Below are 26,089 nucleotides of genomic sequence, written 5' to 3' on the forward strand. Positions count from 1 at the left end.
ATTCATTACTGTTGTGTGTTGGCCTGGTTATTGGGACATTTAATGTGTACATTTGTTGCATAGCTATAGGGAAAAATAAACAAGAAGTGGAGCCGAAGTAAAGCAACTTCACACATATTTGAGAATTGTTAAACTAATTTTGTTCGGGTTCCAAATCCAGGGAAAGTAAAGCAGGTAAATAACACATCAGCTGGGAGAGCTTCCTCCATTCAGCAGAACTGGGGGACCAGGATGCAACAGGAGCACTTCAGGAGCAGTCACATGAAGTCTGGCACCGGGCAGGTGTGGGATGGGGTGCGCAAGAAGACAGGGCAGGGAATGGAGGGAGCGTAAGCCCACAGCCCTGTCACAGGGGGAAGGACAGAGGCTGAAATCAATTAAAGGTCATGTAAGATGCTGTTTCTTATATAAACTTCCTGTTCAGGTCAGGAAATGTTGGATTTAAAAAAAAAATAAATAAAAGGTCAGGCACCAGATCAGAAATAAGTAATCATTTACTAGCAAAAACCTAGCCAATAGAAATGAATCTGAGGGAGGAATTTGAAAGATGGCAGGAAGATGAGATTTTCCACGTGTAAGTAAGAGTCATCCCAGGCATTTGTCTGCCATGGAACTTGGTTAGGATTTCTTTTTTCTTCTTTTTTTTTTTTTGAGCTTAAGCATCTTTTAAAAAATCCTTCTCATAGCTGTTATATGTTTGCTAAATACATAGGAGATTGTACATTCAACGTCAAGCTCACAAAATATGTGACTTTTTTAGAAAGTGCTGTAATAGGTGAATGTTGTGAAAGGGCAACTATCTGGCCTGAAATAAAAGCAAGAAACAGAATCAGGACCAGTGCAAAAAGTGGAGATTGAGGACTATGCGATGCTAAGAACAAGTGAATTATTCCTTTTTCCTAATACCTACTATATGCGATAACCTTTTACTGGTAACAGACATGAGGCCAGAGATCAGCTTTCTGTGTTTGGCTTTTGAACAGGTTTAAAATATACCTACTTCAGACCAGAAGAATTTTCTTTTAGGTTCAAGTAATAGCTTGAGGCAATTTACTCTTTCTTGACTATGCTCCTGGGATTTTATGTACTATTTTCTGTATGTCTGGTATCTTTATCCCTCCCATCTTTATCCCTTTTTTACAATTAACTTTCAAAAGCATGTTGATTCCCCCAAATATCTGTCTTAGAAGTGCCTAGACCAGCTGATCTCAGCTCTATTTTTAAGGCTATTTTTAAAATCAGTAACAAATGACATTTTTTAAAAGATGCACGGACACTGTTAAAAATAATCCATTGTATCTCACTAAATGTAGACGGACCATTAATTGAAAGTTGTTTTAATGAACAGCCCCATTTTATTGTCCACCCAGCACAAGCTGCCAATTCCAGTTCTGGGAAAGAGTCAAGAAAAACACTCTTCTGGAGTGCCTGAAGGCTTTGTAGTGAGCGTTGCATGCTCACATTTATCAAGAAGTCTCAGGGGTTGACTCAACTATTGTTGATTGTCAGGGTACAACTGTGTATTTAGACTTTTCTTTTTCCCATATTAGCACTGAAAACTACACTCCCAGGGAGGGGCATGAATTGTAGATCTGGCAGATGATAGTAGCTATATGTGTCACATGGGGAGACTGTGGTACTTGTGGAAACTTTTTTTTGTACAGATTTCTGAGTATTTTATTGCCATTCTTGATGTCTTCGGGGAGACAGCAAATTTAGGATGCTCAAGTAATTCTGCAAAAGACAGGATTTGAACGAAACCAGTCAGATTGGTCAGCACTATTTCAGAAAATGTGGCTTTCACACACCTTACACTATTAAGGTAATGAGCATCTATTTTTAGAAAAGTATTTGTACACCAGAGATTATTTGGTTCAAGCAGCTATTGGATTATCAAGTAGAGTAGCAGCTTAAAGATCACATCTGGTGGTAAAGCCTTGCATTTCACTGATATTTTTTTCTGAATCATGTTTAGCAGGATTTACTGGGAGTTATTCTTTATGGCATTTATTATATCGAAGGGATTGTTTCATTTTGCTGCATAATTTAGGCTACTGTCTAAATACATACCAGTTTCTTCAGCAAGAGTTTGTGAGAAAATACAAACAAGTTCTTTCTGTGATTCTTATTATTGTAGAACTGCCTGTTCTCTTAGTGATTTTTTTTTTCACCTGTGCATTGGATATTAAAATAAAGTTTTCTTTAATTATTGGGGTTTCTTTTATCTAATGAACAAGTGAGATTGGACAGCATTATTTCAGAAAACATGACTTTCAAACACCTTACACTCTTCAGGTAATAAGCATCTATTTTTAGAGAAGTATTTATAGAAGAGGGATTTTTGCTTTCAGGTAGACTATAGAGATACTTTAATGGAAATGAAGTGGCAGTTGACTTGAAGATAAGCAAACTATTGCAGGGGGGGAAATAACGATTCATATTGTAAATACTATTTCTTCATCTCCTTTTTAGTAGATACTTGTCAGATACATTGCTGAAATAGTATAACACTTCTGATTCATTAAGAACTCTGTAAATAATTTTGTGTAGATCTAGCAAGACTGATGGATTTCTTTAACATTAATTTCCAGTAAGTTATACAGCAGACAACTCAGATTCTGAAAAATACTTTAACATGCACATTAAGTCCCACTGAATTCAGTAAGATCTAAGGCCATATTTACATGCTTTGTTCTATCAGGGCTTAAGAGAGTAAAGAGGATAAAAAATCTTGTGAGAAGAGGACAAATTCTGAATCTCTTGCTCAGAAGGAAATACCATTTGGAAAAAGTGAACTTTATGAATTTAATACTATGAAATAAATAATGTTCTAGGGAAAAAAAAATCTTTAATTTTGAATGTGGAAAATAATTCCTTTAGCTGAACTTCATTGAGCTTTTAAGAATAAAAACAGCTGTTCGAAGTGTTCAGTGACAGAAATCCGTATTTGAAAAACTCAGATCCTGAAAATCAGGCCTAAGTGATTCATTAAGAACCCTGCAATATCTTATTTAGGAATGCTTCTGACACGAGTAACACCTCAGTTGAATTCTTCTGAATTTCCCAGACAAATACATTCTCTGTAAAAAATAGATATGAATATGGCTCCAGGATCCAGTTTGTTGATGATGCTGATGCTTGCTTTCCAGAAATGCGTGCTTTATTGGCCAGAAAAAAGAGGAATCTATGGGAAGGTTGAAGTACTTGTTAACAGTGTGCAAGAATGTGAGAACTATACTGTCCGTCAGCTTACAATAAAGGTAACAATCTTCATCTGAGAAGCATTTTTCCTAATGCTTTATTTTTTTAAATGTGAAATTAAGTTAGAGTGTTTTTTTAAAAGGGCATAAATTTTTATAGGAGTAGTAACTGAGCTATGAAGCTCCCAGCTGCAAGGTATGATTGAGACCAAAGCACTGGAACACTGATGGTATTGCAGCTTTGTATCACTCTGGCAATAAAAAAGGCTTCAAAAAGAGTGCAGGTTTTACTCTCTTGAATTACATTTGCTCTGAGGCCTTTTTAGCATTGCCAAGCTGATGTAAAGGGATTTTAGTTAATGAAAGAACTAGCACGGTATCATTCTGAAAAAGATACACTCATGTTGTGTGCTGAGTGCATCTATAACCCATTTGAGAAGCTAAAAATATAAGGAGTATATAAAGAAAGCTTCATGCTTTCATGGTTCTCAGAAAACATTAACTGTGCAAAATAAAGCAGATGCTCCTCTGCTAAGTTACTCCCCATATTACACTTGCATGTTATTGGCTTGCATCGTCTGCTTCTGACAGAGCATTACAATAAATAATGAACTGGGAAAATTTATTTGGTGTTTCAGCCCAGGCAGTGAGAAGTGGGCAGAAGTCACATCATCCAACACAAATTACTCTAGCCCATATTTAGCCCATTTGCCTGTTGAAGTAATTGGTAGCAGCCTCTGTTGGAGAGAATAACTTGACACACTGGAATGTTTGATTAATCTAGAAGGGCAGTTCTTCTGCACCTTTAACTTAAATACTCCTGTAATTTTAGTATCAGACCCTTATCATAATGTCCTTAAAAGCTAGTGGAAATATATAATAATTTAGAGATTCAGAAGCCCAGATCAAACTAATTTCTCTAGGTCTTATTGCTGATCTAACACAGACCTCTGACAATTCCCAACTGAAACCACAGTCAACAAGTCAATAGTCACATGGACAAAGCTAAGTTTTCAGGTGCACAAACATTGCTTACAACTGGGTCCCTGGAAGCATGCATGTTCCCTGCAATTGCATCCTCTGAGTCTAAAAAAAAAAAGTTGTTAAATGTCTCTTAACATTTTTATTGTCTTTTTACCATAACATAGAGAGAAATAAAAAGAATTGTCCATGACAACTGTGCTTATAAAATATGCATGATATTTTCAGCAAGGGAGTCAGTCCCAAAGTGTGAAGCACTACTGGTACACATCCTGGCCAGACCACAAAACTCCCGACAGCGCCCAGCCTCTGCTGCAGCTCATGCTGGATGTAGAAGAGGACAGAGTGGAAGCACCAGGCAGAGGGCCTGTCATTGTGCACTGCAGGTAATTTGCAATCCTTCTCTCAAATGACTGATGAAAGCAAGGCCACAGCAAATCACATCAAACAGTCCTCCTCCTAAACAAAGAACCTGTTTGAGGAAAATTCCCCAGATCCTCTTCATTCTAGTTGACATTTTCAGTTCGTATTTAAGGATTTGAGTTTTGTTGTTGCTAGCAAATCGTTCCTGAGCCATTCTCTGTCTTTGCTAATGAACTCTGGTTTTGAAAGACCAGATGGAAAATTTATTTCTCTTCTGTTTTTAAGTCATGATTTGCTTTCTTTTTAGTCGTTACATAATTACATACCTAGGTCAGGTGCAATGTCCTGTGACTGGTTGGCTAAAACATTGTAAAGCCAGTCAGTTTTGAACAACAGGCATCAAGTACAAATTTGGAGACTAAAACATACCAGTACTAAAATAAGTAGGTGAAGCAAAATAGAAAAAATAAATTAAAATCAGTGTTTCCTTACTTGCTTTGTCTCATAACTGTGATGATACATCACCTACTGTTGGGATAGTACTTTTTTTTTCCTAGAAGTATATCCAACCAAAACTTTTAATCTTGAACCACTTCTTTTCAACTCCATATTTCAGAGATTTAGAGAAATGGAGGCCAGATTTGAACCATCCATCATATTTCAAAACTGGAAGGTGATGAATGAGGAACTTTCCCAAATTTTATGCAGCTGTTTTTATCAAAAACTGTAGTTTTCCTAAACAATCCACAGATCTATTTAGAGTCCCATTTTTCTAGTAAGGATCTGCAGTAATGAAGGTCTTCAGAAGAACAGAGTGCCTTTTTGAGGTGAGTGATATTACAGTGAGGTCTGTGATCATGAGCAGGAATTTATTCAAGACCCAGATATCATCTCAGTTGTGATTAAAATTCATAGTTCTTCAGTGACAACTCAGCTATCTATACACTCACTACACTATGGTCTACAAAATGAGTAAACTCACTCATCCTCAATTTTCTAGTAAGATAGTTTCTTCTCTTTTAATCTGAGTTGCAGCTGAGGTCATCCAGGTCTTATAGACCCCGTGCACACTTTTAAACGTGGAACTTTCGTACAACTGCACAATTCTGTTATTTTCAGGGGACAGTTACAGTGCACACTCAGACAATGATCCTTAATCTGAAGCTGAAATGCTTTAATAATATCTCAATATTGGGAATTTATGGCACTAGTGCAAAAAAAAAGGGTTTTCTAAGTGTCTTCTTGTAGCTTATCAGCATAGGGTGCTGTCTTACACACTTCAGTGATGACCCCATTCAGAATGCAAGGTATAAGAAAGACTTGACTCTTTTAGCAAAGTAGTTCCCATTCTGCAGAAGAATAGAAAAAAAGACTAAACATTTGTTTGGTCCTTGAAATCAACAGATCTGATTACACATACCCTGAGGACTCAGATTTCCAAAAGAAATATTAAATTCTTACTAATCTTTATAGTGGCAGTCACTGGAAGAATATATGTTTCCTCTCATGTCACTCCTCAAAAGCATGTGGTAAATATGGAAAATATCTTTAATCTGTCCTTTGGATGTGTAGTTAGTGCATCAAAATAAGTCCGGGTTTAATGTCAACTAGGTGATTTCAGATCAAATACAATTTTTAATTGACAGATTTCCAATATAAAGGGATTTTTTTTTTAAATTTAAATTGAATCAATAAGGAAGAATTAAAACACAGATGTATATTCTGCAAATGTAAAACTAATTTAGCCCCGTTTAGTCAGTGAAACCAAGTTGACTGAGAATCTGGACCACAATGCCATTTTCTACTTCCCAGAAGAATGAGCAGTTTGGCATATCGGGGGTCTTGTAAGAGTTTCTTAAATAAGAATAAGGGATAAAATTTTCATCTCAGAAACTTGACACTGTTATTGTTGGAAATTTTTGCCTTTCTTTCCTCATCAGCTAGTGCATGAACATGTTCTAAGAAAGTATACTGCCTGCATCTCTTAATCCTGAAATCGTACCAGTCCAATATTTCACACTCCCCATTAACAGACCACAGTCATTATGAATGAGCTACTACACCTTAAACTTGTAATAAAGAAGGGAAATATAGATATATGATAGAAATATATATATATATATATATATATACACACACACACCATGTTTGGGTTCTTGAAAATACTTCAAAGTAAGTAGTTCTCCATATTTTCTGGATATACCAGGAAAGAAATGTCAGGCAAGTGAAGAACAATGCCATTTTTATCTTGCACTGTCTGAAATAAAGCTATGTAATAAGATAGGACTGGCATACCTGAGCTGACAAAGAAAATACACTAGAAAACTGTAGTCTTTGTTTAATACATATTAAGAACTTGTCCAAGAACACTTAATCCACTCCAAAAAAAGGGAAAAAAAAGACCCTTCATTATCACCAACTTCACTTACATCTGAATTGTTTAAACTTGTTAGACCTGCTTTCAATGTTTACAAAATATTTGAGAAAGAGAATGGAAGTATGCATTAGATTGCTTTCTCCAAATCTGTCTTTATAAACTATGTCCTTCTCCTTTTGGATACATTTATCCCATAAATATTGTTGTCCAAGAAGACAGGTAGCCAACTCAGGACCTTCATCTCACGCAATCCTTTCTTACACTGCCACTTTTACCTCTCATTATTCCCTTATAGTTGTCATCCCCATACATTTAATATATGTCCTCTTGAAAATTTTCACTTGCAGATGCAAGGGCTCTTAAGTTTCTAAAACACTCATATCCTTCATTCTGTGGTGAGTAGATTGTGATTTGTTTCAGCTATAGCAAGTGGACATACTCCTGGTAACACTCTGCACTCAGATTTATCAAGCTTCTATCTGAGACACTCAGTGGATTCTTTCTGGTATTAATTTAAATAATTCTTGCAGTACTCTTATTAGGCAGGTAGCATTCATACCCATTGCAGAGATGAAGAAAGCAAGGCACCAAATGGTTACATATTTACTATAAAGCCAGACATGGAGATCTGGACCCCTGATGCCATGTTTTAACTGTTTTGCTCACATTGTCCTTCCATGCAGCATGACTGGGATGAGCTGCACTGAATTCCACATTACTTAAGCAAGAAATAGAGTGGGACAGAGGTTCTCAAGAGTGTTGGAGGCCCAGGGAGTAAAAATAATGCCAAAATGGGTGTTTCCAAGCAGGCATGAAGAAAACCTAGAGAGCTACAGCAGCAAATCCTTCTCCCTCCTGCAGAATCACAGGAGGAGGAGTTACTTTCATCAGCATGGTTCTAGGTCCTTTTTATCTTCATGGTTAGAGGTATGAGTTAGAAGAACCCCTGTATACTTTGAGGACTTCAAATATAAAACCCCACCAACTTTTGCCTTTAGGTGCACTTCTCCCCCATCTCAGTGCCGTATCTCCATCATATTCTTGGACTGTGACAAAGAATATTTGGGCTTTGTGGTGCTAATGAAGATTGTTTTTCTTACCATACATTTGTATGCAAACTAGAAATGTGTAAGCCTCACAAATTACCCACAACAACTGGACTGCTGGAGGAGTGCACCCTTTCGTTTCTTTCTAAGAAAGTGAGCTGAGACATTACCCTTGCTAGTCAGGCATCCAGGAACTGCCAGTTCTGGCAATTCCAAGTTTCATATTTTTAGTATTTTCATATCTATTTAGTGTTTTCCACTCCACTCCTTTTGTCTGTGAACTCTATTCCCCTATTAAATTTTGCCTTCTTTTCAGTGCTGGTATAGGAAGAACTGGATGTTTTATTGCCACAGCCATTGGTTGTCAGCAGTTGAAGGAAGAAGGAGTTGTAGATGCATTGAGCATTGTCTGCCAGCTACGAGTGGATCGGTGAGTTCCAGAAGAACCTAAATGAGTCAATGATTCTGAAAATCAGTCAATGATTCTGAAATTATTCTGAAATTATTACTGAAATGATTCAGTAGTGATCAGTAATGATTCAAAAATGATCCTGAAAACCTTTCCACAGTCGAATGTTGCTTTACATGAAATGGCTGCCATCATATTTGCTGACTCTTATGACAACTTTAGCTGAATATTCAAAGTAACATTTTTATTTAGATCCTGAATAAGGAATTTTGTTTTCTGGGTGAAACTGTGTGAGATTCCACTGAATGAAATTCTCCTGAGATGCCAAACCTGCAGGTTTTGGGCACTTGGCTCTCCTCTTTTCCCCTCCTGGAGCTTTGTGCTGTCTGCAACATCCCACTACAACACAAGAGACACAGGGCAATCTGGAGGCAAACAATTGTCTTTGAGCCTGGATTGACAGGGTCATCCAGGCTCACTCAGTGTGTAGTTTCTTTATGCAGTGGAGAGAGCCAAATCTGGTGCTACTGCTATTCCCTCAGCTGTGCTGGGAGTCCTTCTGAATTGGGTTGGCAAACTCACCCAGTTTAAGAAAATGGCAAGGCATTTGATGCAGAATTTTCTTAAGTCAGACCAGTTCCCTGATTGAATTCATGGCTTGGGAGCTGGACATTGTAAGCCAGCATTGTTGCAGAGTGCTTTGTTTTGTGAAACCATGGCTGAAGAGGGATTTGTGTTGGAAATGAGGATGTGGGTATTGTGTTAAATAGAAGCTGTTGATTTGGTTGTATTTTTCTTTCTTATTTCGCTCAGGGAAAGAGGATTTTGTGTAAAGTAAATAAACAGGGTTGCACCAAAGATAAAGAAGTCTTGTTCCTCTCCTGCTGTAGATAGCAGGTCATACAATCTCCTTCCAAGTATCTCGACTGTTTCTGACACGCATTTCTTCTTTAAATGGAAACAACCCATAAGTATGCAAAAGCTGAAAAAGAGCTTAGGTCAAAGGCACAATACAGGATTTTTGTGTTCTGAAGAGCTCTGAAAGATATTGTAACCACGAATTGCAGAAGGACCAGAATAGTTGATCGTGTTTATGGATCATCTCCTCTGCCTTCCCCTCCCATGTGCCTTCATCATACTAGAGATTGTAATGTGGTTCTTACAGAGCAACATGAGCCACTTGGAGTGTAAAATTCTCCAAGGGAAGTTCCTGACCTAAAAATCTCAACAACAAAAAAGATGGAAGAGCTGAGGGGAAAATCCTTACTCTGTTTTAAATTATCAACTCCAAATTTCCAACACTCTGTTCTAACTATGGTTTAATCTGATTGAAAAAGGTTTGTAGTGTTCTCCTCCATTTTAGTATTTCTATTATAAGATAACCTTTTTCTTACTGCTTTTACACTCCATTGTAGAGAAGTGGAAGCAAACTCTGGTCTCAGCTACATTATTGTTTATGTCATTATTTCAGCCATAGAAAAAATTATGCAAATTTTCAGCATTATAACTGACAACACAGTTTTGTCATGTCTCTGACTAGTTAAACTTTCTTATATATATTAGTATCCTAGATAAACTTGGAAAGAGAGTGGAAATCTGACTCAAATATAAACATTCCTAACAGCAGTCTCAGTGACACAAACTTGTTATAAAAAATATTAAGTCTTGTGATTTGCACATTTCTGCATTTTTTTTGAGTTTCAGATTATATAAATAGACTTCAGAGATCTTACTTAAGATGCCTCAGCTCTTCATATTCTCAGGCATTGCCTGAGACAAAAAATATATCTGTGTTTTAATTTTTAAAGACATTTTTCTGGTCAAAACTCAGTAACCAAAAGCTCTTTTTCTTTTCTTTTTCCAATTGACCATATTGCAGAATGGATCTCACTCACCTGGGAGTGAGTTTATAGCAAGGATTGCTAAGGCAGAGCTTAGCAGTCCCTAAGACTACAGTAGCCACTGCCAGCCCAACCAGATCACGGGTTCATAAAGTGACCAAGTACCACTGTTAAATGGAAAAAACTCAATGAGACCAGCTTCCCCTGATGACTCAGTCCTGAAGTGGTGGTTATTGGCAAGTGGGCATGGGAGATAGGGTCATTACATGTGGCATGAACCTGGCAAAATGAAGTTAACATCACACTAGACTTGGCTGCAAGAGCTGGCTCTGTCCATAGCTGTATTGCACTTCAGTTACCAGTGTAGCCAACATTAGCAATGGGGTACAACCAGGAGAAGAGCAGGAACAGGCTGTCTTCCTCATGATGCTGGCCAGCAGCTGAGCTCCAGTTTATTCTTTTTACATCAGATTGCCCTCACAAAACAGAAAAAAGAGAGTTCAACAGAAAAGATATTTTTATCTGACCACAGCGGAGACAGAAGCCTGCCTAAGAGGTACACTGAATATTTCATCCCTCATACCTCATCTCCACTGTGTTCCCAACCAATCTGGCTTGCTTCAGAGCTGCACCATCCAAATGCAGACATACTGATGGAATGAAGTTGATACCTCAACGGTATCAACTTGTGTGTGAAATTTTTGTCACATGGGTCCATGGCCACATTTCTAGCAAAGTGAATTGACCAATAGGAGAAAAGAGCTGTTCTTGAGGGACTCACAGTGATGCTGTAATGACTTGCCAAAACATTCCCATTTCCCAGCACACTCGGTGAGAACTAAAAAAGTATTCGAATTGCAGGTGGTGGCAAAAAGTTATGCTGAAAAGTAGCTTAATTAACTGCCTATGTAGCCCCTCTGCAAACAAAGTTTAAAATAGAACTCCAATAGGGAATGAGATAGAAGAGAGCTGTTCCTAGGTAAGGTATGTCCAGGTGGCATTTTCTTCTTCGCTGTTCAGTGTAAGTTAAGGGGTGAACAGATCCAACAGTAATCATCTGTGCTGAGCTAACATGAGGAAATGGACCATCCACTCCGAATCTTGACCCAGGATGGAGATACAACCATGTTCTGTGTGGATTCATAGAAAGACAGACCCACAGATCTGCTCAGCTTACTTTTTTTTCCCAGTTAATTTTTCATGTTTTGCAACAGAAACAGGAAAGGTTTGATGTGAGGCATCTTCAAGGCTTACTGTAATATCAAGAAACTGCACATTCTTAACCTTAAAGGCACATTCTTGGAATGACGTCTGATAATTTTTGTCTTGGCTCCTCAGACAGGATGAAAAGAGTTTCCAGTGTGCGTCAATTCATTGTTTAAGTGTTTTGACTAATCGACTCAGGTTAAAAAAAAATAAATCTCAAACCCTGTATCATATTCATTCTGGAGCAGGCTGCATCCAGCCGCAGTAGCAGCAAGCCAGAGGGCAGGGTAAAGGACTCTTCCCTTCCCCATGGCTGCCCAGGCAGAGCTGGTCACAGTCCCTGAGCTCTCAGGATACCAGGGACTGTTTCTTCCGAGCACCACCACAGACACTTCCAAAGAACAGAGAGCCCAGCAGCTTGCAGAGGAGCTGGCAGTGAGGGCTGGCAGAGGGCGAAGGCTGCACAGCCGGAGGTGCCATACCTGAGGGTATATACCTTCTGGGCACTAGAGATGCAGGAGGGGAAATGTCCCCTCCTTGAGCAGATTTCCCCCTGAAATGGTCTTCCATGCAGCCTTTTGCACAAACTGATGTTTTAGGGTCACAGATAATTCCTTGCTGTTAAACACAAGCCTTGCACAAGAACAAAGGGGAGAAGGACTTGGGGATATTGCTGATGAAAAATTGGACATGAGCTAGCAGAGTGCACTCGCAGCTCAGAAAGCCAGCTGTATCCTGGGCTGCATAAGAATCGCAAGCCTGCCAGTCAAGGGAGGTGATTCTCCCCTTCTCCTCTGCTCATGTGAGATCCCACCTGAAGCACTGTATCCAGCTTTGGGGTCCCAAATACAAGAAAGACATGGACCTGCTAGAGAGGGTCCAGAGAAGCACCACAAAAATAGTCAGAGGGCTGGAGCACCTCTCCTATGAAGGAGGTGTGAGAGCTGGAGTAGTTTAGCCTGGAGAAGAAAATGGGACACTTTTTTGCAGCCTTTCAATGTATGAAGAGGACTTACAGGAAAGATGGAGAAAGCCTTTTTACCATGGTCTGTAGTGATAGGACAAGTGGTAACAATTTTAAACTAAAAGAGGGGAGATTTAGATTAGATATAAGGAAGAAAATCTTTACTATGAGGATGGTGAGACACTGAAACAGGTTGCCCAAAGAAGTTGTGGATGCCCCATCCCTGGAAGTGTTTAAGATCAGGTTGGATGGGGTTTGGGGCAACGTGTCTAGTGAGAGATGTTCCTGCCTGTGGCAGGGAGTTGCACTAGGTGATCTTTAAAGGACCCTTCCAACCCAAGCCATTCTGTGATGCTATGGTTCTATGAACCCCATGTATAATAGCACTGAGAAGGCCAAGTTGTCTGAACCTCTGTATACAACTCAGGTGCCCCTAAGATGACAGGGATGTGCATTGATTTGCCCATACAGGATTCAGAAGCATCACAACTTCTTAGTTATGCTTGCTAACACAGGGCAAATGCGGTAGTGCTGGGCTCAGCCCCAGCCAGTCTTATACATGCCTTCTCGGGGATTTTGTATGTTGCTTCAGCACCCAAGAGGAAGGAGCAAGGATCACCCCTGCCAACAGCCCAGTGCAGCCAAACTTGTTTTAACCTGCACTTCCTGCCAGGTCCTTCTGCCTGGATATGTTCCCTTCCTCCACTCCTTCCACACTGCGGATCTAACCTGGGAAACACACTCCCTTAGAGAACATCTTGGGGGACCATTGATGGGGGAGAGAGGAGGGAATCTGGCTGGGAATGTGTTGCGTGGGCAGATCAGGACACAGCAGTGAGGAGGAAGGAAAGAGGCTAGGCAGCACAGAGAACCAGAGCAAAGCCCTCCCATCACCTTTAGACTCTCGTTGGATCTCCAGGCAGGGGACAGGCACAGAGGAAAGCAGCTGAAGGCAGCAGGCAGCCAAGAGTTATGAATTTGTGGATGTCTCTGTTGGCAAAGCTAAGAGGCTGCTACATGTTGCACCAGATGGGACCCTTTAAGGGCCTGTGATTTAATTCCTAGGAAAAGCATATCATGATAGACATGCAGGCCACTAAAAGATGTTCTACAGTTGCCTGAGCTCACCGGAGGAGCGCAGACAGCTGGTCACTTGCTTAAAGAAGTAGGTATTATTTTAATTCTGTTAATTAATAATTATTTAACAATTATCTAATTTCCTGCCACAGCCATTTAACCATTCAGTAGCACTGAGAAAAATAAAAGGACCTTATGATTGTAGAGAATGTTCCTAATACTAAAGGACAATGCTTGTTGAGGCAGCTTTACCATTTTTCATATAGCTTTGTATATCAGTAGACCCTTTTTGGTGCTAGAGTGTCTGAAGGGATCACATGGGGGTTTGTCAGACCTTCTGTAAGATGCCTGGCTTCAACATTGCTCTGGATCCGAATATTTCAAAAATTTGTTTGTTTAAAGGAAGATCTCGCTGAAGCCAAATACAATATACATCTTAATGTCTTCCTTCCCACTAAGGCCATTTCGTCTTTCAACCCCCCAAAGGTAACTAGCCACTCCAGGGTATGCTGAAGATAAACTGGGGACTTGGTTCTAGAAGCAGAGTAGGTAGCTTTGAATACCCTGGCAGATAAGATAATAAAAGTGGAATTAAGTAAACTTGAGGCTTCACTCCATGAGAAGTGAGACCTGGAAGACCTTAGTACTGTCAGAAAGAGGCTCCGTTTAATTTCAGAGCTGAATGGTACCACTCTTACTAAATATCACACCTACCTCCTGTAGAACATCATCCCCTTCCTATCACACTGCAATTGGCACTGGAGATGTGGGACTTGAGCCTCGTACTTACACTTGAAAAAGGGATTAAAAAAGTATTGCTATCAGGTGACGGTTTTAAATGTAGGCATCTAATCCAAGCTGGCTGTAACTAGGCCTTTTTATGGTCAGGTTAAAGTCTTTTGTATTGTTGATGCTGAAATGAGTCACTGCTGTAAAATTTCTTAGGTGGCTGCTGTTCAGACAGGATGCATTGCAGGCGTTAGAAAGAGGACAGGAAGAGCTGTTCTTTGCACAGGCAATCTGAGGGTCACCAAAGGTTACATTTTTAGTAAACGACAGAAATTACTCCCTTGCTCCATCAGTAGTATTGCTGCATTCATATATCTGGCCTTTCTTGCTCAAGTGGCTGAGCAAAATTCTCTTTGCATGTGTTGAATTTGAAATCTAGGTTTAAACAGTGTAGGTGCCAGATGTTTTCCTCTCTAGTTCTTACCCTAACAGAATTGGGAATGGTGGTTCATTCTGGGCATGAGCTGGATGGCACAAGTTTTGAAGAACGTACTTCTGCTCAGGCGAATCTCCAACTTACTGAAGGAAACTCTAAGTCAAAAATTGAGAAAAGGGCTTGTATTATATCTGGTGGTCATGGCTGGAGGTTGTTGCATTCTTAAGTAAGATTTCATTCCAATGTGTTTCTTTTTCAGGGGTGGAATGGTTCAGACCAGCGAACAGTATGAATTTGTGCACCATGCACTGAGTCTGTATGAAAGCAGACTTTCTGCAGAAGCTGTCCAGTGAAGCCAAGGAAGGTAAAACCGAATGTCAGTCTCCTGAGGTAATTTGTTTCATTACCTACCAGCAGCTTCTTCAAGAAGTTTACTGCAGTGGAAAGAACAGCTTTGAGGCCATCTTCTGAAAGGATTGTGAACGGTTTGGCAAAAATACAGAGATTGCTGGACCCTTACTGTATATGAATGCATTGTGAGCTTCCCAAAAAATGATTTATAAAGAAGGTACCACACTGAAACGACACGTGGATTTAGCATATATATCTAAAGGTGGGTTTAATTCTGTAATACTGATATCTGCCATATGGAATGTATGTATGTGCTACTGCTGCAGTCGGATGGACATTGGAACTTCCACAGACAAAATGTTTATCAAGTGTATAAATGCTTTAACGTTTGCAAACTGTCTTGTGAATGGACTGTCAACTGTACTGTAAAGTGCTATTACTGATTATGTGGTGAGCTTGTTTCTTGGCCACATAATATCCTTGCTGCTAAAATTGCAAGTGTTCAATTATGGATTAAGAAAAAGAAGGTGAGATAATAAAAAAATTTAAAGTCTTGTTTTTGAAAATACTCAAAAGCAGTTAATATTTTATATGGAAATAACATGTTCTTCATACTATTAACTATTAAATGTGTATTTACTGTAGGTCTTACAGAGCAGTTGCAGAGCACAATGTCTGTCATTAAGTGTGTATGTATTTATCCTATACTGTTGATTGTCAGAACATGCTTCTGCTGCAGACCTGAATCCAGTGTATTTGTAAATTGTGTAAGTCATTTTACTTTTAAAAGAAACTTTGTAGCATATATTAAATGGTAAGGATTTTAAATATTTGTCTGTCTTTTATTAATAAAGAATTTTTTGCTTACGTTGTTTAACTGCTCTATCTCTTTCAGTAAGAGATAGATGCCTTTAGTGATATGGACTCTTCCATGACAGATTATACGAGAAAGAAAATGCTGCTATGACTGTTTCCTTTACTGTTCAGTAAGACTTTGTTTTTAAGAGAAATGTGAAGTTGGCATTATGACTTACAGCACTGGGAGGTCTGTTTACAGGGTATAATGACTTTTTAATGCAGTGATGTTGACTTTGCTTCATACTGCTAATAAATTACACTTGATATAAAAGATTTACCCAGGTCTCTATTCTTGCCTAGCATAGTTACTGCACCACATGCTCTTGTACCACCATAAACAGGGAGAGCCCAGTACAATTCGGTTAGCCTCCACTATGGCTTCAGACCACTGAAGAACCAGTGCAGAGGACACAGGCAATCTCCCACTGACACAGAGAAAGGTGTATGACCCGATAGGAAAGCAAAACCAGCAAGCACCTGATCCCTCAGGGGAAGTCTATGTAAGACCCAGTGCAGACTTCAGAGCCTTGCCTCCTCCTCTTCCCCTTCTCCCCCCACCCTCCACTTGACTTTTAGAACTTGTGGAGTTAGAAGTATCAATATCGAGATTTTGCTTGATTATGTATAGTTAAAAAAAATGTGTGTTTGTTCCCTGGATAATACAGTATATACTTATTCAGCACCTTCCAGATCACCTGCAGACATGTAATATTTCACAGGCAACAAATTACACAAAAATATAATCCCTTTTCTTTTAATCTGAAGAGATTCAATATCATCTCTTTCAGTTTCCCAGGTGTTTGAAAACCTCTCTGTCTTTTGCTTGTATTTTTCCAAAATAAAGCAACTAGTAAACTCTGAAGAATCATACGAAAGGACAAAGTGGTGTAAAACTCCCCAAAACAATTGAATAGAAGGAAGTGCTCGTCACTGACTTTTTCCCCCTGTGAAGGCACATTTCCTTCCTAGCCTTCGCTTCACTTATCTGAGGTGGGTTTTTTTAAGAGAAGCATGGGGAGTTGCTAGAGGGAAAATGGATTCTTTATTTCACGTCCTGGTTTCTACCTGTATTGCCTTGACATTCTCAGGTAAGTGCCCTCTCCCCACTTCCCCTCTGCCATATTGCTCTGTGCCCTCTGGCACAGCTGGTGACTAACAAAAACTGAGTTACTGCTTCACCGGGGTTCATGCAAGAGGAATGGGGGGCAGGGCCAACGTAGCCCGTTCTGTTTAGGTTTCTTTCCAAAGGAAAATAAACTGTCTCCTTCTATGCTGGAGATACCTCTTCTTTTTTTAAGAAGATCTCCTCCTAGACAATCCAGGACCTGAGCTCTTCGAAGGGGAGATTCCTATTTTTTATTTCTACTTTGTGAAACTTCAGAGCCAGGAGCTGTCTCTGACGCTTAGTTAGAAAATGCTCAGGTCTGTAAAAAAAAGGGGATGACAAACTTCAACGAAAGGAAATGAATACACGTTGGGTTTAGCACTTTGTAACTAATGAGGCTGGAAATGTTTGAGTTACTGGGATTAAAAAAAGAGAAAAACCTAAACAAGATGTGGCAGGGAGGCTGCACCAGTTCTGTGTTGTGTAACAAGTCTGGATTTTGCGTTGGTAACTTTGGGGTTTTTTGATGAATGCATTGTAGTTCTCTTCATTGGAGTGTTTGGTGTTGATCTTTAAGTGTGGTGTTACAAAGAGGCAATCTAATGTGAATGAGGATGGTCACAAAACTAACAGCTAGAGATGTTGGAATAAATCCAGTGCAACAGATGTACTTCCTATCAGTAAAGTCCCTCCACTCCTGTAACGGCACAGGCACTGAGAGGCACACAGATTTGGGAATGTCCTCATATATTTTATTCCGAAACGCTATGAGATGTACAAAAACAATTTCCAGAGAGTAAATTATATTGTAAAATTGAAAAAAAGACTGAGAGCTTGTGTAGATCTTTGTATGTTTTCAAGCAGGGGAAGTGGGGTATTTAGAATTGGCATTTAAAGCCACTAATTCTTGGATTTCTTTTATATCCAGTTTAATTTTTTTCTTCATTTCTATTTATAATGAAGTTAAAGGTGACCTTTGCCACAATAGTTTGCTTTTTGCTTTCTCACTCTTTACATTACCAGCACTTGCATAATGTGGGTTGTGAGTTTGGGTTTTTTTTACAATAGGTTCGACATACGGAAAGTTCATGAAAAGTTCAACACATAGAAAGTGGGAAGAGAGATTTATTTGCCCATGTATTTTAAACCATCAAGAATTTGCTTTTTTGTTTAATAATCATGTGTAATCTATTGTATTTTTCTGGAATTTTCCTCTTCCAGAAGGGTTTCTGATTATCCATGTCCAGAAACAGCAGTGTCTTTCAGAAAAGAGAGGAGTTATTATGGAAAAGTGCAATATGACCAACATCAACCAGCAGTGGCAGTGGACAGAAGATGACAGGCTCCTCCACGTGAAATCTGCCCAGTGCCTGAGCATCTCTACACGCTCTGCCCTGTCATCTCGCAGCATCATTGTTGATTGTCCTCAGGCAGTCAGATGGACTTGCCATGAGGAGGATGGGCTCCTGAGGGTGGCCAACAGCTCTCTCTTTCTCACAAAGCAAGGTCAGAAGGTAATGGCCAAGCAGAGTAAGAAATACCTTCATACATGGATGCAGCTAGAAGCCAGCGAGACGGGAAAACCTGTTTATGTAAATCTGTGCTCAAAGCAAGGTGAGCTACTCCTTCCAGGAAGTATCCTGGAAATTTTTGTAACAAAAATGTCTCTTTGATGCTAACTTAAATGTTAAAAATGATTTATCTTTTTTCATACAGAAAAATACTTTTCATAGTTGAAAAGAGTTTAGAGAATCATAAAAAGAACAGCTGAGTGCTGTCTTTCTCCAACTGGTGGGGTTTTTAAGCTATTTTATCTTTTCAGGATGCCTCTCCTTTTCTCTACTCCCAATCTTTGGACCAAAGAGCTTGTGTGTAAGCTCAGCTAGCTATTCTTGTGTCATTCCTTTTTCACTTTTAAACAGAATTGTGGGTACTAATTCCTAGTACTTTTTAAAAATATGGATGTATAGAGGTCCTTCTCCTCCCCATTCATTTTATCATACAAATCCAGATTCAATCTGTCCAGAGCAAGAAGACATCTGAAAATCAAACACATGCACAATTAATATCTGATTAACCCAGACATGGCTTACACATTCATGTGTTTACAGTGTCACTTTGCCCTTACATGCAATATATATGAGAACACTCAAAATCCTGAAAATAATTAATTGAATCAAAAGTCTCAGAAATTCTTGCAATAGCACTTTGAGGTGCATGGGTCCATGCACATACTTACAGCTGTGTTGATGCACCTGTGTGGTTATATGTTTCCATATCCATAGCAAAAGGGAAGGTAGAACAGTTTGAATACTGCTTAATAACACTTTCCTTGATGTCCTGTTGTCAGCCCTTCCTGACAATTCCGTTGACATTCTTCTTGCACACTACTAAGCAGTTCTTCATGGCAAACAAGAACAACCTGCAGAGTTAAGCTTTTTATTGGGGAACAAACACAGAATTTATTTTTTTCTTTACAGGGTTAAAAAAAAAATGTTTTATGACCCAATACTTTTGCATATGGCCAAGTTTTAAGAATGTTTAAAACAAATCCTTGTTCTTTCTAACCCTTTTAACCTCCCATTCACTGTAAGGCAGTGCATTTTTTCAGCGAATTTGCACTTGCGGAGCTCTACTCAGAGCAGCAGGACTACTCACTTGAGAATCAGGGAATGGAAAACTGGCCAAGATGCCATTCCAGCCCTCCCACGTATTTTCAAGATTAAAAAGGCAAAATCATTTGACATTCTGTGTATAGGGTGACTATGGCTTGTTTATTCAAAGACACCATGAAAAGTTAAGATGAGGTATGTAGGCAGTGTTACTTTCTTTAGATAGCTGGATGAAGTGTGGCCTAACAGAGTTAAAGTAACCTTACATGCTTTTCTTATTCATCCTCAGAGGAGAAGCAATTGAAGGCCAATGAGTACCAAGTAAGACAATTGTCATGGGGTATTTAAGCACCTTCTCATCTATTTACTGTGCTCAGCCTTTTAATGAATTTACCTTAATTTTCCTGAAGTCCTCTCCATAGCAAACCTGTAGACCCACTTTATGAGTCTCACTGTGTCAGTTATCTCCCTTTTAAGATTCCGAGGAAGCTCTGCTGAGAAATCAACACTACATTATGAGCCTCATACCTAAGAATTCCAGGTACATAAGAAACTTATAAAGAGTTGTAGTGCGAAGAGATTAATTTTTCAAATAATAATAAGTACTACAAGAACAAAAACTAATGCCCACAGTGGTGGTCTTGACATTCATATGCATGTCAAAATTTTCAATGTTGAATGTGTAAAATTAATCTTCGAGGAACATCTGTCTGCTTTCAGTGAAAGCAGCAGTAGATCAGCCTAAAATAACATATTCAGTCTATATTTAGCTAAGATAGTAAAAACTGAACAAAGTCCTAGGAGCTGAAACGGCTGTAAGTTTTTCTACTCCTGACTAACACCATATTTTGATATAATTTACCCTTTGTTTTCATAGTACTCATAAAAAACAGTTATATTTTGGCAAAGGAGTAACTCACTGAATTGCACCCCAAACGTCTTATCAGCCCAGATATAGTACAAGCTCCAAACCCAACAACTGCAACTACTTTTTATTCTGGACCTAACTCAAATGCCAAGCATGATTTTTCTGAGCCTGGGGAAAGTCTGAGCTTGGATTTGGATTTCAAATCAACCATCTGAGATGTGTTTGAATATACATTTTTTGATACAATCCTGAGCTAAATGACTCTGGGGAAATCAGGTTCAGTTTAAATATGTATCCCATTTCTGTTCAGTCAGAAATCACTTTAAATTTAACAGCAGACAGTCCTCACACAGACCCATGGTTGAATCTGGCCTCTGGCTGAAACAGCTAACATGAAGAAGGCCCGTGAGGTATTAGCCTCCCTTGAGATGGTGAGACTTCAGTTCTCATCAAGTTCATGAGGAGAGTCTGGGCAGGGAGAGGAATAGTCTCTATAGTGCTAAAGCCTTCTTTCCACTAGCTGGATGTTGGGGTCAGAGCTTCTCTAAGCCCAGGACCTGGAAGAAGGAACAGGAGTGGAAACACGGGGAGTAAACCATGGGGGAAGTGAAGAGGTAGAAGGCAGGATGAATGAAAAGCGCAAAAATTGTTGCATGTAAATAACAATTGCAGAACAAACTCCATCTCCTCTTGTATGTCTGGAAAGAACCCAGAGCACCACTAATGCTGACACACCAATGCCAGTGTCACTTCTGAGTTGTGTATGCAATTCTGGCAAGCTCCTTTTGTTTTGGGTATGTTAGTTTCAATAAAATATCCAATTAGAGAACAGAGGCAATGCTACGTGGCACCTTGCATATTAGCAACAAACCTCAAAACCACTGCAGACAAAAAATTATTCACTAAGTGGAGAATGACTTCAACTAGGGAGACACAAGTCCCAGCTGTATACAGCAGTTATTCACTGAGATCCAGACACTGTCACACAGCCTGTAGAACCATCTGGATGCAGGTGGTGTTGTGAACTGTTTTGTAGTATGATGTTCTGCATTGCATTTGTCTTCTACCATATCATACATAGTAGGGACATCTCCTGAAGGAACTGTAGCTGCAAACCCCTAGAACTGTGGATATCAGGACAAAGCCCCATTCAAATGAGTAGCTGATTTTGTGGAGGAGAATGGTTTTATTACTTACTGTTATGTGCCAAATACCTAAGAACCATAGTGGGATCTACAAAGATATAAAACAAGTTGGACAAGGAATTCAAATAACAAATACAGCATCCTTTTATCTCTTGTTTTGTTTGCGGTCTAAAATAGACAAAATATCAGATACCATGTATGAGCCAAAGCCTGATGTGTCATCTGACGTTCAAACTGTTTCAGTCCTTTCTCCTTTTCTACCCCAGCTTCTGGCTCTGTGTCTTCTCTTTCACATAGGCTTCTCTCTTCCCCTTATCCCACTTCAGTTTGCCTGCTTCATATCAGAACCTGAGCTTATTAAGTTCACATCCCACTGCTGACACTTTGATGGGTGAGATGGAGGGTAGAAGAGACCAGGGCAGTTCACACTCAGAAAATGCCCCAAACCACTGGAGCAGCAGTAGCAACTGCAGAACTTGATAAGGGAAGGCACGTGCATCTTCTTCACACTCTTGGGAAAGCAGGAGAGCACCAAAAAAAGGTGGCAGAAGCACAGAAAACTCAGCAACTCTTACCCATTTTTGCAGTCATGTTACTATCTCTATGCTTCAATTTTTCCACACTTTGTCTTTGTAATGACTGCACCAATTCATCCCTAGGTTTACAACAGGTTGGATTTTTGTGTGTGTAACCTTTACAATTTTCTCCAGAATAAATTAGGACAGTGAGAATCAATATTTTCATTCCACCTTTGAGTTGACCCAAAAAATTTTTCCTAAAAAACATTCACTCAAACCTAGTTTTATCTCCCTGAATTACTATTTTATAGGATTTTGTAAGTAAAAGAGTTTCCTAACATCTATGTGAACTCATGAAATACCAATGAGTTGAATCTTCTTTCTTTGGTCAAAGCAATACATGGCTGACCACTTTTACTCAGCTTTACCTGGAAAAAGAAAGGCATCAATGTCAGATCCTTGGACATAATTACAAGACCTTATACACAATCCAACAGCATACTGATAGAAGCCCAAAGATAAATGTGTTTTTACATTTTGTAAAAAGAAATGGAAAAATCTGCAGTGTAGCCTAGGTCTTTGGTTTTCATAAATTTTCAAAGTTTCAGTGAGCCACAGCACAGAGAGTATACAACAAAATCAGCTCAGCTACTTTCACAGGGAAAAAATGGAACAATAGGAACAGCTTTCCAGAGCAACCAGGAAGATGGCAAGTCCTGCTTTACTATTTTATCTTCTGCTGCAATGACAATTCCAGACAACTATACCGATACTTTTCGTGATTACCTTCTCTCCCTTTACTTTGTATGGATCTCTCTGTAGAAGCTGGAGTGGGTTTCGGCTTCTAGGTATCTAGTTGAAGGAAGGTCTTATTTCAGTTGTCTCAGCGTAGGTGCTTTTTGCCATTTGAGATGCTCCAGGATATCCCACCTGACCTCCAATTGCCTACCCAGAGTGACACAGGTCTCCCATGGGTGCTCCAAGAGCCCTGAGCAGATGTCTCAGATGCCCTAAAGCAGTTCAGATTGCACTAGGCAACTATGTTTAGGCAACGGAACCAAGTCCTAGGTGTAGGACATAGTAGCTACCTTTCTGAGCTCTCTTCATAGGCTTGTAATCCATGGAGTTAATAGAGTCTAGATATGTTTCCGTAACCAAAAATCCACTTCAGGCACCCTGGGGTTATGCAGGGTGTCAGAAACAGGGCTGATGATCAATCTATGGTATTATCAGCATAATTATCTTGATGGTCTGCTACCACTGCTGCTGAAAGAGCCTTTAAGTGGCCACTTCAGTATTTCAAAAACAAGCAAGTAAAATAGTAGCTCAGGATTAGACTGGAGTTTGGAGACATTTGACCCTTCTGACATGAGATACAAACTTCACTAACTTCTACAACATTTCAGAGAAAGAGGGTAAAAATTTTTCAAGTAGCATAAATTTTGCAATTTTTAAAATGTCTGCACTGAATGGGAAAGAAAGGACAGTTAGTGGATTTTGTTCTTCTGTCACACTCCTACATCTAACAGAAATCTGAAGTATGTTTTTTAAAGAGTCTTTATTTTTGCTGTCTACTTACAAGTAGTTAGACAGCTAAAAAGATAATTCATTTTGTCCTGCACATACAAAGATCTTAAAACAACCACTTCCAGCTTCAAGTCTAGCTGTTAGCAAGTTACATAGTCTTACAGAGTATTTTTTCTTATACAACAGGTATCTGATTCGTTTATGCTTCACTAGAAGTTCAGCCTTAGTTTTCTGAAACTGTGCTTTAACAGGGTAGGCAGGTTGGTACAATGCAAGCTATTTCAGAAAGCTGCACCATGCTGACTCGTCTGAGACTGAAGGCACCACTATAGGGTTCTCAGTACTTGACAAATAAACTCTTGCTCATCATACATGCAAAATGTATGAATTTCCTTTCCTTGTAAGCGCCTGCAGATGCATCCTTAAGCAGATGGATGCAGTATACCCCATGGATGAAATATGCACTTAGTCAGAATGTCATCATTTCTCCTGGGTATGCTACTGATGATTACAATGGTATGTTCACACACTGTATATCATTCAGCCACTAGTGATCAGCATTAGTGTCAGTGCTGCAGTTCGGTTCCCATGAACATTTTTATGACTGATTTCCAAAATAGACTGATAGAACAATACTAAACACTTCTGAAAATTACCCCACTGTTGAGATGTCTGTGTACTTTACTGATGTCCAGACAGGAGATGAGTTTTTTCACGTTTAAAAATTTGGAACTCAAGTTGTGTAGAAATCTATTTGCTTGGGTCTTATAATATGCAGTTTTCTTTTATAAGTGCCTGCTATTGAAGAAGGGCTATAAGGGTCTTTATGCTAGGACCATAGCAGCTTTCCTTAGAAAGAGAATATAAACCTGGATCCTGATTTTCTTGGAAGTGAGGGCAGATAAGAACCCTATTAGTCAGTAAAATGCAGGATACATGGAAAGTGCTGGTACATATATCTGAAGTTCCAGTATGGCATAGTGCTTGCTATACCTAAGCCATTTCCATCCACAGGTTACAGGTAACAGGCTGTTGTCAGTCTTTGCTGGGAAAGACCCTTTAGCAGGAAACCCAGGGCAGCCCAGAGTTTAACAAGAGGAGTCAGGTTATGCAGTGACCAAGTGCTTGTTCATGGTACCTCCTCAGGCAGTGGAACATTTCTCAGGACCAAATGTCTCACTTCCAGGAGGGCTGAGCTGAGGCTCCTACACCAGGAATGCTGGTTATCCCCTGGCTGCTGAGTCCCATAAATGTCACTGGCAGCACCAGCTTCCCTTTTATGGAGCAGCAGCTTTCCTAAAGCACAATTGCACTGGAACGCAAACGTCTTCCTGTTGGAATTGCTGCTATTTGTCTGTAAATAAAGCCAAGATTTTTTTTTAATGTGTTTTTAAGTTGGGTGTGTAAATCTATATTTAGGAACCCAACGGAGTGGCCTTTTTTTCTAAGTGGCTGCTGACCACTCAGATGTACTCTTTTTTTAGCCATCTTTCTACCATTAAGTTCTACTCCCTGCTGAACTTGGAGGTATCCGAGAGGCACAGAGCCAGCAGGCCTAATTCTTTCCAAGTCCTTGGTGCTAGCACTTCTAGTTGCCTACTGCAGCCCTTCAGAGACCCCCAACTACCAGAAGATCCCCAGGAATAATGACTGACATGGAATTTAAACTGTCTGGACTTGTGTCAGCTAATGGGTTTGTTGCGGCAGCTTGATGACAGCTTGAGCACAGGGCTGTCCCTGCCAGACTCTTCCCTGTGCTTTTGGTGGGGGCCATGAAGGCGTGAGATGTAGGACTGTAGCAGACTCTGCAAGGGATTCTGCAAATGTAGCAGCATGAGGACGATCATGTAGTGTTGGACCAGACTTGAGGGTTCAATGAAACCCTTTGCATGGGTATAAGAGAGAGCAGAATTAGGTCTGTAGTATTGTTTTCAATGCCTTGATTTGGAAAAATATTTGATCAAAATTTTTTGTAATTAGATGGAGACTTGGAGATTTTTATTCCTAGAGAAGCACAGTTAGATAAAAGAAGGGGAAATATTTAATCTGGGTATCAACCCATTCCAGCAAACCAATCCCTTTCAAGACAATCCAAAACCATGTACCAGGTGAACACACTGTGCTGTCAAGCACAGGAAAAACTTTGAATAAAGTGTCTCTTACAAGGCCTTACAAGATCACTTTTATTTGCATGGATGCAAATGAGAGTACTGTAAGTTTCTTTATATAAACATGTTAACACATATATTTACACATACACAAAAAAATCCATCATTTTGACTTCATGATCTGAGGGGTAAGAGGTAATCACACATTAGCCTGCTAAAACATCATAATTGCACACCAAACAATTACAATTGGAAGCTTCTGCTGAAATTTAACCCCATCATTACTTTTTTCTTTTTTTGAGGGTTTGTGAGCTAAAATTGTTATAAATGGCAACCAGCCCAGTGGCTCAGCAGCAAAACAAGGTTCT

The 26,089-nt window shown here is 39.5% G+C and overlaps 2 protein-coding genes across 6 annotated transcripts in view; both read left to right on the forward strand.

The window, feature by feature from the left end:
- Nucleotides 1-16,109, forward strand: part of PTPRR (protein tyrosine phosphatase, receptor type R) — a 159,516-nt gene extending 143,407 nt beyond the window's left edge. For all 5 annotated transcript variants that reach the window (XM_026867828.1, XM_026867832.1, XM_026867829.1 and 2 more), the window contains 4 exons: nt 3,150-3,260; nt 4,410-4,567; nt 8,284-8,397; nt 14,889-16,109. In XM_026867828.1, coding sequence (XP_026723629.1) covers nt 3,150-3,260; nt 4,410-4,567; nt 8,284-8,397; nt 14,889-14,982 — 477 coding nt within the window. In that variant the 3' untranslated portion in view covers nt 14,983-16,109. The remainder of the gene's footprint in view (nt 1-3,149; nt 3,261-4,409; nt 4,568-8,283; nt 8,398-14,888) is intronic.
- A 749-nt stretch (nt 16,110-16,858) lies between these two features.
- The window catches only part of PTPRB (protein tyrosine phosphatase, receptor type B), a 63,938-nt gene continuing 54,707 nt past the window's right edge, over nt 16,859-26,089 (forward strand). The window contains exons 1-2 of the mRNA XM_026865140.1: nt 16,859-16,926; nt 18,165-18,557. Of these exons, the coding sequence (XP_026720941.1) occupies nt 16,872-16,926; nt 18,165-18,557 (448 nt within the window). The 5' untranslated portion in view covers nt 16,859-16,871. The remainder of the gene's footprint in view (nt 16,927-18,164; nt 18,558-26,089) is intronic.

Source organism: Athene cunicularia, assembly GCF_003259725.1.
Source record: "Athene cunicularia isolate RWA chromosome 1 unlocalized genomic scaffold, athCun1 chr1_part2, whole genome shotgun sequence".
NCBI classification, from domain to species: Eukaryota; Metazoa; Chordata; class Aves; order Strigiformes; family Strigidae; genus Athene; species Athene cunicularia.